This window comes from Budorcas taxicolor, chromosome 2, assembly GCF_023091745.1.
Source record: "Budorcas taxicolor isolate Tak-1 chromosome 2, Takin1.1, whole genome shotgun sequence".
In the NCBI taxonomy this organism is placed as follows: domain Eukaryota; kingdom Metazoa; phylum Chordata; class Mammalia; order Artiodactyla; family Bovidae; genus Budorcas; species Budorcas taxicolor.
In genome coordinates this window covers 176,361,447-176,376,814 of record NC_068911.1, presented here as the reverse complement: position 1 = coordinate 176,376,814, position 15,368 = coordinate 176,361,447, and the positions used below count along the sequence as shown (strand labels likewise).

General features: G+C 52.5%; 1 protein-coding gene across 1 annotated transcript; it reads right to left on the bottom strand.

Annotated features, from left to right (window-relative positions):
* Nucleotides 1–1,297: 1,297 nt before the first annotated feature.
* Nucleotides 1,298–14,162, bottom strand: DDOST (dolichyl-diphosphooligosaccharide--protein glycosyltransferase non-catalytic subunit). Its single transcript, XM_052635526.1, has 11 exons — nt 13,886–14,162; nt 13,573–13,683; nt 5,156–5,242; nt 4,215–4,318; nt 4,027–4,121; nt 3,673–3,766; nt 3,342–3,490; nt 2,670–2,817; nt 2,019–2,139; nt 1,791–1,897; nt 1,298–1,703 (listed from the first exon to the last, which is right to left on the bottom strand). The coding sequence occupies exons 1-11, from the start codon at nt 14,160–14,162 to the stop codon at nt 1,554–1,556; spliced, it is 1,443 nt and encodes a 480-aa protein (XP_052491486.1). The 3' UTR covers nt 1,298–1,553.
* Between the last annotated feature and the right edge of the window lie 1,206 nt (nt 14,163–15,368).

Here is a 15,368-nt window from a genome sequence, read left to right as displayed (position 1 = left end):
GGTCACGGTCTAATCACTAACTCGCTCTAGCTGTGTGATTTTGCCTAGCTGTGTGATTCTGATGCATCGTCCAAGTTCTCTTACCTGTGAAATGAAGACACTGCTCTCAATAGAGGTCAGCAAACTTGTTCTGTCGAGGGCTAGTGCTCAGGCTTTCGCAGCTACTCAGCTCTGCCATCGTGGCTCAAAGACAGCCTTCAATGTGTGAACAAGTTCAGCTTCACTTAGGGACCCTGAGATTTGGAATTTTGTGTGTCACTACATATTCTTAATTTTTTCAACCACTTAAAAGGTAAAAACCATTTTTTAGCTTGCAGGCCTGCAAAAATCAGGCAGCAAGCCAGACCGGCCCACAGACCAAGTTTGCCAACCCCCCGTCTAACTGACCGCAAAGGGCCTAACCCTCAAGAGAAATGCTAGCCAGTCACCAGGCTCCTTTGTGCATCAGCGCTGCCCACGTGATGCCCTGGGCACACAGATGCAAAGGATGACCTCTGTCCTCTCCAGGCGAGAGGCTGCTCAGGCATAAACCACTGACCAGAGTCCTGTCCTCCTCGACCTCTGAAAAAGTCAGTGGCCGAGCGGCTCTGTTAGGTGAGGCTGAGCTGAGGAAGGTCAGACCTGTGCTGTGGCCAGAGTTCACGCAGGTCAGGTGTCAGAGTGAACAGCACGTGAGTGAGGCCCGAGACGGGAGCCGCTGCAGTCAGTCATCTGTCCCAGAGCAGCCCTGGGTGCTGAGGACAAGCATCGCCGCAGAGCTCGTGCAGCCGCTGATCTGAGTCCAGCAGAGCGCCGGTGACTAATGAAATGGAGATTAGCAGGGCAGTGTTCTGAACTTGCTGATTGTCCCTTCTGACTAGCATTTCTTACAGGAATTGTGATGAATTAAATGCATATTGACAACTGCAAAATATGTAAGTGCCTCAAACTGAAGACTTGGCTTTTAAGAGTAATCCTCACACTGTAAAGACAATGATAGTTGAGACGGGATCATACAACTTTACGTGTGCTTTTACGAACACAACCAGGGCCTAAAGCAAGGTGACTATGCTGCAGGGTTCTTTTCAACCAAGCAGTTCTATAATTCTATTAACGTCAAGTGCTGTTACCCTAGCTTTCCCATCTCTGTGATGTCCCCACTGGCCTTTATTAACCCGACTTTACTCCCCTTGACATTCAGCAGCTGTGTCATTTCCAGACTTTAGCAAAACTGAAAAGGGCCACTTACTACTTTATACCTCTTCATTTCTCAACAGCAAACCCCATCAGCAAAGTACAAGAGGGGTCAGATGAAATGTGAGGGCCATGTTTCTCTTTATTTTAGAAATGAGAGTCGACGTCACATATGAAAAAATACACTTAGCGTTCAAGGTGGAAAAACAAATTATGCCCTAACCCTCCACCCCTTGGTACTCAATGTTCCATCTCCCACTGAGGTAAAGCTGTGCCATTGTCCGTGGCTTAAAAAAAAAAAAAAAACACCAGAAAGGCGGAAGAAAACCAATTCTATGAAAACCCTCCGCCTCTTCCCAGGAGTGCAGGGCGCCAGCCCCTCAGTCGGACTTCTCCTTCTCCTTCATGTGCAGGAAGACGACGCTGAAGATGAAGAGCCCGAGCATCATGGAGAAGGCGCTGGCGTAGTAGGGGTAGGCCGAGGGGATGAAGCGCTCGTACTGCGTGTGCTGCAGCGGCCGCACCGACACCTGCCAACGAACGGCAGCAGTGCCGGGCCCTGGCCGCGCGGGGGGCGGGGCGCAGGGCGAGAGGGGCAGGCAGGGAAGGGGGCTCACCTGAGTGGAGGAGTACAGGTGCGTGTAGCCTAGCCGGTTGTAATCCACTTTGAACTGGAACACACCGTACACGTCAGGCAACTTGAACTGGACGCTGTATTTGCCACCTGGGGAAGAGCCAAGACATACAGCCAGGAGGGGCTTCCCGGGCCATCGGTGAGCTGCCCGAGCACCAGACCGAGGCAGGGATGGGCTTCCAGAGCTGTCTCTCGCAAGAGCTGCGCTTACCTTTCCTCTTCAAGAAGGTCCTCACAAAAGGATCGATGCGGACAAACTCTAGCTGAATGTCATCACCATCAAAGGGGACCCACTTGCCATCTGAGAGCTGTTCAATGACGATGCTGTACTCCTGAGACAAGCAGCTGGGGTAAGCCCGGTGGCCAGTGACCGGCAGGACAGCCTCGCCTTCAGCTGCACTGAATCCTCCCATGACTCGGGCAGGCCCCCCCGCCCCCACAGTGGAGACGCACCCCAGTGGCCCGGCCCTCTGACCTGCCCGCGGGAGCCTGCACCGAACAGTGCCCTCCCTGAGCGCACTGGCGCGCCTGAGCGGCCCTGCTTCCACAGTCACCGCGTGAGCCTCTCCTGACTGATTCTCCAGACCCCACTCAACGTGAATTCTACTCCCACCGGAGTAAGCCAGCAAACCCCATGCCCCGCTCTGCATTCCCACAGCAAAAGCACACCTCCTCCACAGAAGGCCGCCTGTTAGGGTGAGTTTATATGCCAGGCTCTCTGCACCTGAGCTGACTTCTTAGGGTGCAGATGAACTTATTCAGCCTCCTTTAGGCACTTCAGACCCAGCACGGAAGTATTAAGTGCTTTTGAGCAGAATCAACTTGGCCCAAACCCAGGGCCCCTCCAGCGCCAGGCTCTTACCACTAGGTCAGTGACGGTGTAGGCGTTGGGTGGCGCTGTCTCACCCACCCGATGATGGGACACGGGCCCCACCCGGAGGACCCCCTCCTCCTTGAACACCCAGCGGGAAAGGGCCACAGCCAGCTCGTAGTTGCCAGTCTGGGAATACCTGCAGAAGGAGAAACGGAGAGGCTGCAGCCGGGGACCGACTCGCTTCCAGCGGTGCCTGGTAAACCAGTCACCAGGCACCAGACAGACCACACCCAGCCAGGCCCTGCCTGAAGGCCACACACATCTGGGATCCTGCTTGAGGGGAACACAGGAAAGGATGACAGGCGTGACACGCTGCTCTGGGTGTCAGCTACACGGTAAGTGCACAACTGCCAAAACATCAGTGACAGGAGTTTGAACAAACTCCTGGAGATAGTGAAGGACAGGGAAGCCTGGTGTGCTGCAGTCCACAGAGTTGCAGTCAGACACGACTTAGTGAATACACCACCACCACCACCAAAACCTCTCCAGATAAGTCATTACTACCATGAAAAGTCTAGATTGCTAACAGCAGCAATAAAGTGACAAAGTCTTCCAAAAAGCACCTGAAGATACTCAGCCTCCAACACTTTCAGCTAAAAGGCTCCCTCCTCCCTGTCCGCACAGACCCACCCCTCGGCGCCCCCTGGCCCCCGCATCTACCTCTGGGAGCCGGGTGCGGCCTTCTGCACCGCCGAGTTGAAGAAGGCGTCGCTGAAGAAGTCAAGGGAGCCGCTGAAGATGACCCGGGCGTTGTTCCGGGCCTGCAGTCCCGCGACGAGAAGAGTGTTCTTCCCCACGGCATGTGGGTACTGGTGGCAACACGTGGCATCAGCCAGGAGGGCTGAGACACCCCTGCCACCCTCGCCCCCGCCCACCCATTCCTCATCCCACTGCCTCCGCCAAGAGGCTCTCCCGCTTGCTGCACACTTTCGGATAAAAAGCGCTGCCCAGGCCCAGGAGCTGGAGGCCTCGAGGCTGCAAAGGCCCTCACCTGGGTGATGGGTTTATCTGGGAAGAAGGAGTAGGAGGTGGAAGAGCCTGTCAGGATGTCCAGCACCAAAGGATTGTCAGGGTCAGCCACCATCCTGGAGGAGGAAAGGAGAATCGCCCAATTCTGACCCCCAAGAACTGAGCCCAAAGGACGGGGGTCCTCCAGGAGTCACTTCTTTACAGGAATTCACACTTCCTAAAAGCCAAACCCTGAGCCCTCGTCTTGCTGTGATGATGGCAATCTGACTCAGTGTGACATTTAATCTCACCCACGTGCTCCGGGGGAAAGAAAGCCTCCCGACAAAAGTGACCCTTTCTTCCCCCAGGCTTCTGCCGGCCTTTCCTGCTCACTTACCCCACACCCCGAAAGAGGATGGGATTCAGAGATGATTTCCCAACGATGGTGGGGGCCTTCAGCAGGTTCTCTGTGTCAGCCACGATGAGCGTGTGCTACCCGAGCAGAGGGACATCGGATCAGGAGAAGGTTCCCCAGCCGGGGGGCCCCTCCCAAGCCTCTCCTGGTTTCGAGGCTGAGCTGGTTACCTGGCCAAGGTCTGAGACGTCGTAGTTGTGATGGTCGATGACAGCTGTTTTCTCCTCGTCGAACTCAATCCCACACTCACTGCCCAGCTCTCGGAGAGGGTCGCCTGCACAGACCGGAGAGACTCCTGACTGAGCCCAGAAGCCGGGGCCCTGGGCCGAGCAGTGTCCCTGCTGCCAGCATCCCCACGACTCACTCTACCAGTCACCCCTGGGCCCTGCGGCCCTACCAAGCCGGGCGCAGCCCCCACGACCCCTGGGCAACAGCATGGTGTTCTGCCTGCGGGAGTCAGGATCTAAACTTAAAACCACCACCACCTGACCCCCTCTCTCCGCAAGTACACAGCAAGCTTGGTTCTGCACAAAAACTTGCTTTGAAGCAAAGTAATTACCTCGGGCAAACTTCATCTGGATGAGTCTGGACTTACAAAGTTTCTCTGATCTTCATCAACACCCAACAAAGACCCCACCCAACATGGTTTTAAAAACCTACCCACCCTGGAGAAAAGGAAACAAGAGTAGCCAGGGGGTGCTCACTGGTGCAGCTGGTGGTTAACTACATGGGGTTCGGGATCCTACTCCTCTCTCCCTGCTTCTAAGTATCTTTGAAAATGTCCAAAATAGGAAACAAAAATCTGTTAATCTTCCCTCTTGCCTTCTTTTTGTGAGAGCCGCCAAAAAAAGCAAAAGAAACAAAAGGAAAAAGCAAAACGAAGGAAAAGAAACACAGGGTTCCCAGCTCTTAGACAGGACCTGCTCCTCACCTCCCCGGCTCTGGTCACAGAAAGCACAGGAGGGACTGAGGATGCTGCAGTGCCTGCCCACCCTGGTGGGGCTCCCCCACCTCCCTGCCGCGAATGCCCACTTGGCAGTTTCCAGGTGTAAAGCTCCCAGCTCCCTGGAGAAACGGTGGGAGACGCCACAAGCTCCCGGGCCAGACTCACCGATGTCTGAGCTGGCAGCCACCAAGACACTGCCTCCACCGTCGATAAAGGCACTGATGGTCTCCACATTGATGTTTCCTCCAAAATCTGAAAGAAGTGCCAGACTCAGGACCCAGAGGGTTCCTCTCACTGCTCCTCTGCCATCTGGGCGGGGAGGGTGACCCACAGACCGTGCTAAGTCGCTTCAGTCGTGTCCGACTCTTTGTGACCCCATGGACTGTAGCCCGCCAGGCTCCCCTGTCCATGGGATTCTCCAGGCAAGAATACTGGAATGGGTTGCCGTGCCCTCCTCCAGGGGATCTTCCCGACCCAGGGATTGTGCACTGGCACGTGGGTTCTTAAGCAGCTGAGTCCCACCAGAGACCAGGCACAACCAATTACAGAACAGCACCCTCTGGGCGCCCAAAGCAAGAGGGACCTCTCCCATACATGTCCCGACAGGGCAATGTTCCCAGTTCCTCAGTGTGAAGATTCAAGAATAATGGCTCAAATTCGTAAACCTTTGGAAGTACAAATGACACAATCAAACACCTACCAATCACAGCTGTCAAGTCAGTCATACACATTTCAAGTCGCACACGCACTATTCATCTAGAAATGCCACGGTTTTTCACTCCCATTCCATGAAACAAGTTGCAGCGGATCACCTGCACCTTTCCATCCGCACCTCTGTCTTCCCTTGAGCCGCTCCTGGGGCCCCTGGCCGTTCTCCAGAGCCCATCCAGCTCACCTCAGTGAGCCCGCCTGAGAAGAGGCACCCCTGAACCTCAGGATGCTGCTGTCACGTGACCCGGGTATCCTCTGCCCGACACGAGAAGTTTCCCCCTGCTAACCCTACAGGTTTAGGTCCAGCACAGTCACAGCAGGACCACTTCATACACTGTTTTAAAGTGAGCACCAAAAAGGCACATGAACTTTCAGCACCTGTAACTGTAAGACCACACCCTTTTCTGGTCAGAGGGTCAGGGGACGGCCATAAGCACCCAGAACTGGCACTGAGGGGGGCTGCAGCAGGCTCAGGTGCTGAGTCGCTTAAGTCGTGTCAGGCGCTCTGTGCCCCATGGTCTGCAGCCCGCTAGGCTCCTCTGTCCTGGGGATTCTCCAGGCAAGGATACTGGAGTGGGCTGCCAGGCCCTCCTCCAGGGGATGTTCCCCACCCAGGGACGGAACCCAGGTCTCCCGCATTGCAGGCGGATTCTTTACCATCTAAACCTCCAGGGAAGCCCCTGATGTTCAGCACGAAGCAGTGGCTAGAGTGCTCAGTGACTCACCTTTTCATTACATGAGAATTGCTTCCTGTGTGCTGGGAAGAAAAGGCAGGACAAGGGGCTGGCGTACATGTATGCTGGCCAGGGAGACGCCGGGGACGTGTGTGTGAGAGCAAGGCATCTGGGGGCACGGGCACCCGGGCACTGAGAACGGCAGGTGCAACGCCCCTGAGGCAGGCGACTCGTCACCAGGGAGCAGCCTAGTGTGGCAAAGGGGGCGAGGCGCGGCGGAGGAAGCCGGGCACTGCCGCTTCTGTGGGCTCTGTGCCAGTGGCCACGGGGGAGCCACCAAGGCCTTTAAGCAGGAGACCAAGATAATCTCCTTGTGGGGAGAATTCCTCTCCCTTGAGGGGAATCAGGAGCAGGGGTGAGGATGGACACAGTGACAGGGGACCACTGCAGTCACCCAGGCAGTGAAGAGTGGCGTCTGTACCCCAGCAGTGGAGGGGGTGGTTGGCAGGAGGCAGGAAGGAGGGGGAGGAAGCAGGGCAGCCCTGTGCCCCCACACCAAGGGCCAAGCCTGATGAGGGAGGGAGGCACAAAGGATGGCGCCACGATCTCTGCCCGAGCAACGGGAAGGCTGGAGGTGCTGTTCACCCCGACTGGACACACAAGTCTGTCCACTACATCCACTGGGCAGTTAGAAGTGAGCTCACAAAGTTAAGTCTGTAACAACGTGAACATGAGGATGGCCCTCCTTTCTGAGCGGTGACTTTCAGGAGAAAGGAAAGCACAGGACTTTACCGGTCGACGGAACAGCTTAGTCAGGGGTGGGGGGCACTCAAGCCCTTACCCCACACCGAGCCACCCATCCAGCCGCCTCCAAAGAGGCCAGGCAAATCCTTAGGCAACGTAAACAGCTGCTTGGTCCAGCACAGGGCTTCCCAGCAAGGCGATTCTGCCACTCAAGGCAATACCCGCAGACGTTTCTCGTCACCAGGGGAAGCAGGCTGCTGGTACCTGGTGGGTAGGGGCTCAGGACGCTGCACGGACCAAGACGGTGCCCATAACACAAAATCATCCAGCCCAAAGTGTCAGGAAGCTTGCTGCTGAAACTCCAGCACAGTGACAGACTAGGAAACTGATGATTTATTGTTGTTTAGTCACTAGTGAAGTGAGCGAGTGAAGTTGCTCAGTCATGTCCGACTCTTTACGACTCCATGGACTGTAGCCTACTGGGCTCCTCCATCCATGGGATTCTCCAGGCAAGAAATACTAGAGTGGGTTGCCATTTCCTTCTCCAGGGGAACTTCCTGACCCAGGGATCGAACCTGGGTCTCCCGCATTGTAGGCAGACACTTTACGTCTGAGCCACTAGCGATGGATAGAAAATTCAGCCAGGCTCCTTCGTCCATGGGATTCTCCAGGCAAGAATACTGGAGTGGGTTGCCATTTCCTTCTCCAGGGGATCTTCCCGACCCAGGGATCAAACCCATGTCTCCCGCATTGCAGGCAGACACTTTAACCTCTGAGCCACCAGGGAAGTTTAGTCACTAAGTTGTGTCCAACTCTCTGCAACCCCATGGACTGCAGCACACCAGGCTCCTCTGTCCTCCACTATCTCCCGGAGCTTGCTCAAATCCACGTCCCTTGAGCTAGTGATGCTGTCTAACCATCTCATCCTCTGTCGTCCCCTTCTTCAATATTTCCCAGCATCAGGGTCTTTCCAACGAATCAGCTCTTCACATCAAGTAGCCAAAGTATTGGAGTTTCAGCTTCAACGTCAGTCCTTCCAATGAATATTCAGGACTGATCTCCTTTAGGATGGGCTGGTTGGATCTCCTTGCAGTCCAAGGGACTCTCAAGAGTCTTCTCCAACACAACAGTTCAAAAGCATCAATTCTTCAGCACTCAACTTTCTTTATAGTCCAACTCTCACTTCCATATGAATGACACTGAGATACCTGGGCTTAACTCCAGGCATCATGCCTTGAAAACCCAGTGAACAGTATGAAAAGGCAAAAAGGACCATTATATCTACTACTTTGGGCAAGAATCCCTTAGAAGAAGTGGAGTAGCCATCATAGTCAACAAGAGTCTGAAATGCAGTACTAGGGTGCAAACTCAAAAATGACAGAATGATCTCTGTTTCCAAGGCAAACCATTCAGTATCATGGTAATTCGAGTCTATACCCCAACCACTAATGTCAAAGAAGCTGAACAGTTCTATGAAGACCTACAAGACCTTCTAAAACTAAAACCAAAAAATGATATCCTTTTCATCATAGGGGACTGAAATGCAAAGGTAGGAAGTCAAGAGATACTTGGAGTGACAGGCAAGTTTGGTCTTGGAGTACAAAATGAAGCAGGGCAAAGGCTAACAGAGTTTCCCCAAAAGAACACAGTAGTCATGGCAAATACCCTCTTCCAACAACATAAGAGACAACTCTACACATGGACATCACCAGATGGTCAATACTGAAATGAGACTAATTTATATGTTTTGCAGCCAAAGTTGGAGAAGCTCTACACGGTGAGCAAAAATGAGACCGGGAGCTGAGATCATGAACTACTTATTGCAAAATTCAGACCTAAATTGAAGAAAGGAGAGAAAATCACTACACCATTCAGATATGACCTAAATCAAATCCCTTACACTTATACAGTGGAAGTGACAAATAGATTCAAGGGATGAGATATAATAGACAGAGTGCCTGAAGAACTACAGATGGAGGCTCGTAACACTGCACAGGAGGTGGTGATCAAAACCATCCCCAAGAAAAAGAAATGCAAAAGGGCAAAATGGTTGTCTGAGGAGGCCTTACAAATGGCTGTGAAAGAAGAGAAGTAAAAGTCCAAGGAGAAAAGGAAAGATACACCCATCTGAATGCAGAGTTCCAAAGAATAGCAAGGAGAGATAAGAAAGCCTTAAGTGAGGAAACAACAGAATGGAGAGAGAGATCTCTTCAAGAAAATTAAGAGACACCAAGAGAACATTTCATGTAAAGATGGGCACAATAAAGAACAGAAATGGTATGGACCTAACAGAAGCAGAAGATATTAAAAAGAGGTCGCAAAAATACACAGAAAAATTGTACAAAAGAGATCTTCATGACTCAGATAACCACGATGGTGTGATCACTCACCTAGAGCCAGACATCCTGGAGTCCAAAGTCAAGTGGGTCTTAAAAAGCATCACTACCAACAAAGCTAGTGGAGGTGATGGAATTCCAGTTGAGCTCTTTCAAATCTTAAAAGATGATGCTGTGAAAGTGCTGCACTCAATATGCCAGCAAATTTGGAAAACTCAGCAGTGGCCACAGGACTGGAGAAGCTCAGTTTTCATTCCAATCTCAAAGAAAGGCAATGCCAAAGAATGCTCAAACTACTGCACAATTGCACTCATTTCACACACTAGCAAAGTAATGCTCAAAATTCTCCAAGCCAGCCTTCAACAATACGTGAACTGAGACCTTCCAAGTATGTTCAAGCTGGTTTTAGGAAAGGCAGACAAACCAGAGATCAAATGGCCAACATCTGCTGGATAACAGAAAAAGCACATTCCAGAAAAACATCTACCTCTGTTTCATTGACTACACTAAAGCCTAAGACTGTGTGGATCACCACAAACTGTGGAAAATTCTTAAAGAGATGGGAATACCAGACCACCTTACCTGCCTCCTGAGAAATCTGTATGCAAGTCAAGAAGCAAAAGTGAGATCCGGACATGGAACATCAGCCTGGTTCCAAATCAGGAAAGGACCACGTCAAGGCTGTATACTGTCACCCTGCTTATTTAACTTCTGTGCAGAGTACATCATGAGAAATGTCAGGCTGGATGAAGCACAAGCTGGGATCAAGACTGCTGGGAGAAATATCAATAACCTCAGATATGCAGATGACACCACCCTTTTGGCAGAAAGTGAAGAAGAACTAAAGAGCCTCTTGATGAAAGTGAAAGAGGAGAGTGAAAAAGTTGGCTTAAAACTCAACATTCACAAAACTCCTAATCATGGCATCTGGTCCCATCACTTCATGGCAAATAGATGGGGAAACAATGGAAACAGTGACAGACTTTATTTTTTTAGGCTCCAAAATCACTGCAGATGTTGACTGCAGCCCTGCAATTAAAAGATGCTTTCTCCTTAGAAGAAAAAGTATGACAAACCTAGACAGCATGTTAAAAAGTAGAGACATCACTTCGTCAACAAAGGTCCATCTAGTCAAGGCTATGGTTTTTCTATTAGTCATGTACAGATGTGAGAGTTGGACCATAAAGAAGGCTGGGCGCTGAAGATTTGATGCTTTTGAACTGTGATGTTGGAGAAAACTCTTCAGAGTCCCTTGGACTGCAAGGAGATCAAACCAGTTGATCTTAAGTCAGTCTTGAATATTCATTGGAAGGACTGATGCTGAAGCTGAAGCTCCAATACTTTGGTCACCTGATGTGAAGTGCCAATTCACTGGAAAAGGCCCTGATGCTGGGAAAGACTGAAGGCAGAGGAGAAGGGGACAACAGAGGATGATGGTTAGATGGCATCACTGACTCGATGGACTTGAGTTTGAGTGAATTCTGGGAGTTGGGGATGGACAGGGAGGCCTGGCGTGCTGCAGTCCATGGGGTCGCAGAGAGTCAGACACGACTGAGCGACTGAACAACAACAAATCCAGGCAAACCCTTCACCTTTCTGAGCCCGTTTCCCCATCTTTAAAACAAGGACCCAGTGTTTCCCGGGTACAGAGGACACGCTGAGCATCCTTCTCCTGTAGCCACTACTGCACGTGCCTTCAGAGCTTCCAGATCCCAGAAGAGCAAGGAACCCACTGACACGTGGAGGAGGCAGCCAGGCCGGGGTCCTCACACCTAAGAGGGCCTAGTGGTCACAGTACCACAGAAGGGCACTCAGAGCCCTTACCCTGGACACGACTTATCCTGAACACCCCCGACCTCCAGAACACGCTAGCCTTCTCCCTAGGGGTGTCTGAGACGGTTTCCCTCAAGATCGGTCCCCACCCTGCAAGAGACAGAAAAGTTGACCACAGAGATGCCGGGCAGGGCTTCAAATAACACTGAATCTCAGAGACATTATTCCATTTCTTTTCCCTGCTTTCTCCATCGAGAATGGTCACAGTTCAATGCTGGCCTTAACACTTCTCTCAACCAGCTCATCTCCTCTTTTAAGAGGACACCTCAGGTCCAAAGCCTGCAGCAGGTCAAGAACCAGCCAGAACGTGACGGCACTGCATTCATCCTGTTTATACTTTCCTCCACCAAAAGCAAACAGTGGTGCCGTACTGGCTTTCCATTCTCAGTGGTGACAACGGGTTCATTACTAGTTTTCTTTCAAACTGGGCTTGCCATTTTTTTTTTTTTTTAAAAGCAGGTCAATTTGAAGAAAAACATTACTATCACAAATATGGAAAGTGGTAAAGATCATGGAAGTGGGCACGGAAATGACTCCGGTTTCTGAAGCAGTATGTTAGGCTCTGCCATTCCTCCCGCTAACAGCAGCCTACCCCAGCCTCCTCAGCCCACCTCTGCCACCTCCCTCCCTCTCAGTGACCCTTCCAGGCACACTCAGACAGTCCCCCCACTCCATCTTGGGCATTCTGACACGTGGTTTGGTAACTCATTTCCAGTCCTTATTTATATTTCCTCACAGACAGGTTGAAAGACTCCTCAAGGGCAGGCTCTGTCACTATTCGGTACTGCTTTCAGAGTTCCAACATGGCAGCAATCCACTTAACCTGCTAAAGGCATCAGTTGCCTGCCTAGCCAACTTGAAGATTTTAATGCACAACTGAACTTGCCTCCGAAAAGCCAATTCCAAAGGCACTTGTTACAGGGGAGTTGGGAGCACCTCGCCAAGTAATGGGAACTTAGGGGAAAAAAATACATCAGGGGTTTGGCAGATCCCAATCTCACATGAACCACAAAGAAAGTCGATGCCAGTGAAGTGACAGCCTTTCTAAGCTTCATGAGCTGAACAGAGAGATGGCGGTCCTGACTTCCCCCGAACAGGGACAAATTGTGTCCTCTGAGAAAAAGATAAACTGAAGCCACTAAAGAAGAGAATGACTAGGATGCTCACTGAAAAAGCACAACAAAAAGGGAAACAGCCAAAGGAACTGGGGATATTTAGTCTGGAGAAGAAACAACTGAATAACTCCAACTCAAGAGCTGATTATGCAAAGGCTACACCTCTAAGCAAAATAAGCATTAGACCTATTCTCTTAGGCCCTGGGGAGTATCAGAAAGCCTTTTCCTCCTTGCCCCAAATAAACAAAGCACGAAGTGGGAGACAACTTTCAGTTTAATACATGATCTTCTTAACAGAGTTGTACAGTGGTAGACTGAGTTGCCTCCTAAAACAGTAAGCTGTCACAGGAATGTCAACTGGAAAATCTGGTGAAGATGTTCATTTGGTTCAACAACTAGTCTTCTGCTAAGCCCTGGATATATCCACCCAGCCTCAAATAGGGGTTTGGACTAGGTAATCACTAAAGGTTATTCTCAGCCTAACTATGACTCCATCTGAATTCTCAGGATCAACTACCACCAATGCCCCTTTACAGAAAATCATACTTATGGTACAGCCATTTTCTCTTTCCACACAGGCAAACCTAAGGGGAGCGGGGGTGGGGTGCTGGTGAAGGAACATTAACGGAGAACACCCACTTCTCAGAGTAGCAGAGCCAAGAGTTCTAAGGTCTGCAACAACACTTGACCGCAGTCCTCAGCTGTGTCTTCTGGTAAGGACATATCCTCTCCTAAGCCCAGAGTGAAGTGAAGTGAAGTGAAGTGAAAGTCACTCAATCGTGTCCAACTCTGCGACTCTATGGACTATGGAGTCCGTGGAATTCTCCAGGCCAGAATACTGGAGTGGGTAGACTTTCCCTTCTCCAGGGGATCTTCCCAACCCAGGTCTCCCGCATTGCAGGTGGATTCTTTACCAGCTCAGCCACAAGGGAAGCCCAAGAATACCGTAGTGGGTAGCCTATCCCTTCTCCAACAGATCTTCCTGACCGAGGAATCGAACCGGGGTCTTCTGCATTTCAAGCAGATTCTTTACCAACTGAGCATTAGCATTTTCCTCTTCTCCGGGAGCAGCAGCGCCCAGGGCTGGCGACCCATTCCATCCCAGGACATACCCAAGATTCTGAAGAAAGCTGCTAAGTCAGAGTTCTGGGGCGACCCGCAGTCCTTACCTTCTACCGAAGGAGAGAAGATGATGAGATTGTCATAGAGAAACTCCCCGTACTTAATGAGAGACAGGCTGGGGTCATCTGCGGTCTTGAATGTGAGTACAAAGCCGCGATCTGGAAAAAGAGAACGAGGGAGCTGAGGCAGATAGGAGGCAAAGAGAAACCACCACTGCAGAGACCATGACCGTCCTGCCCCCGTCCCCCAACCAGCCCCCTGGCGGCAGGTCGGACCTTGAAGGCGAGCTCGGGTGGGAGGGAGAGGGGTCGGTGTCTCGGGGCTCAGGGACCTTTCCACCGCATCGGGCCCCAGTCTCACCCTTCAGGCTCCGGAAGAAAAGCGAATGCGTCTCCCGGAGGTTGAGGTTGTCAAGCAGTACCAAGGTGCGGGGACCGCTGGCGCCGGCCAGGCCAAGCAAAGTCAGCAGCAGCAGCCACCAACCGGACCACACACGGGCCGCGCGGGGCGCCATCTTCCTGCTCCAAAGAAACCAGGCGCCTGGGCACCGGAAGTGCCCTTTCCGCGGTCGCCCAATCAAGGCTCGTTGTCTTGGAGTATGGCCCGGAAGTGATTCGGGATCGCCGGAGCCGCGCATCCGGAGCCGCTGCTTGGACGGCGAAGCGCGAGGAACCCGGCCGGAAGTGTCCCTATGGGAGGCGGGTTCTCGGCACACTATTGGTGAAAGCGGCGCGCGGTCCCGCCCCGCCACGAGAGGAAAAGGCTCAATCCTAGAGAGACAGCTCTGCGGCCGCGGCCAATCAGTAGGACGGAGAGCCCTTGGGTTCCGCCCGTTGCCGGCTCCCGCCAGAGTCCCCGCCGGCTCCTACCTCCTCTTCCGATTGGCCCTGGTTTGGGCCGCGGCGTCCCGGTCAGGGTCCGGGCCGGAGGTTAGCTGACCCGGGACAGGTGCGACTGGAGCCAGGCCCCACCTCCACTGTCTCCAAGGGGGGAGGTGGTTGGAAAAAGGCCGGGGACTGGTCACGGGCGTGGGGGCTGCGGGAAGAGGGCCGGAATCTCTCCCGCTGCTCACGGGCGCGGGGCCGGCCCACCCGGCCTGATGAGGCCGTGTGGACTGGGCGAACATTCAGAATCGCTAGCTGGGCGCATGCTCGCACCAGCCCTGTAACTTGGGCGCTTCTCCGGTTTTCAGGCTGCTTCTCCTGGTGGCTCAGAGGGTAGAGTGTGCCTGCAGTGCAGGAGACCAGGGTTCGATCCCTGGGTCGGGAAGATTCCCCAGGAGAAGGAAATTGCAACTTACTCCAGTATTCTTCCCTGGTGGCTCAGAGGGTAAAGTGTGTGCCTGGAATGAAGGAGACCAGGGTTCGATCCCTGGGTCGGGAAGATCCCCTGGAGAAGGAAATGGCAACCCACTCCAGTACTCTTGCCTGGAGAATCCCATGGAGGGAGGAGCCTGGTGGGCTACAGTCCATGGGGTCGCAAAGAGTCGGACACGACTGAGCGACTTCACTTTCACTTTCACTTTCCAGTATTCTTGCCTGGAGACTTCCATGGACAGAAGAGCCCGGCGGGCTGCAGTCCATGGAGTCGCAGAGTTGGACACGGCTGAGCGACTTTCAGGGTAACTTTATGGGGCTTCCCTTGTAGCTCCGTCGGTAAAGAATCCACCTACAGCAGGAGACCCAGGTTTGTAACCTAGGTCAGGAGGATCTGGAGAAGGAAATGGCAACCCACTCCAGTAACCTTTCCTGGAGAATCCCCATGGACAGAGGAGTCTGGCGGGCTGCAGTACATGCGGTCACAGAGAGTCGGACACGACTGACGGACTTCAGTTTCTCTTGTG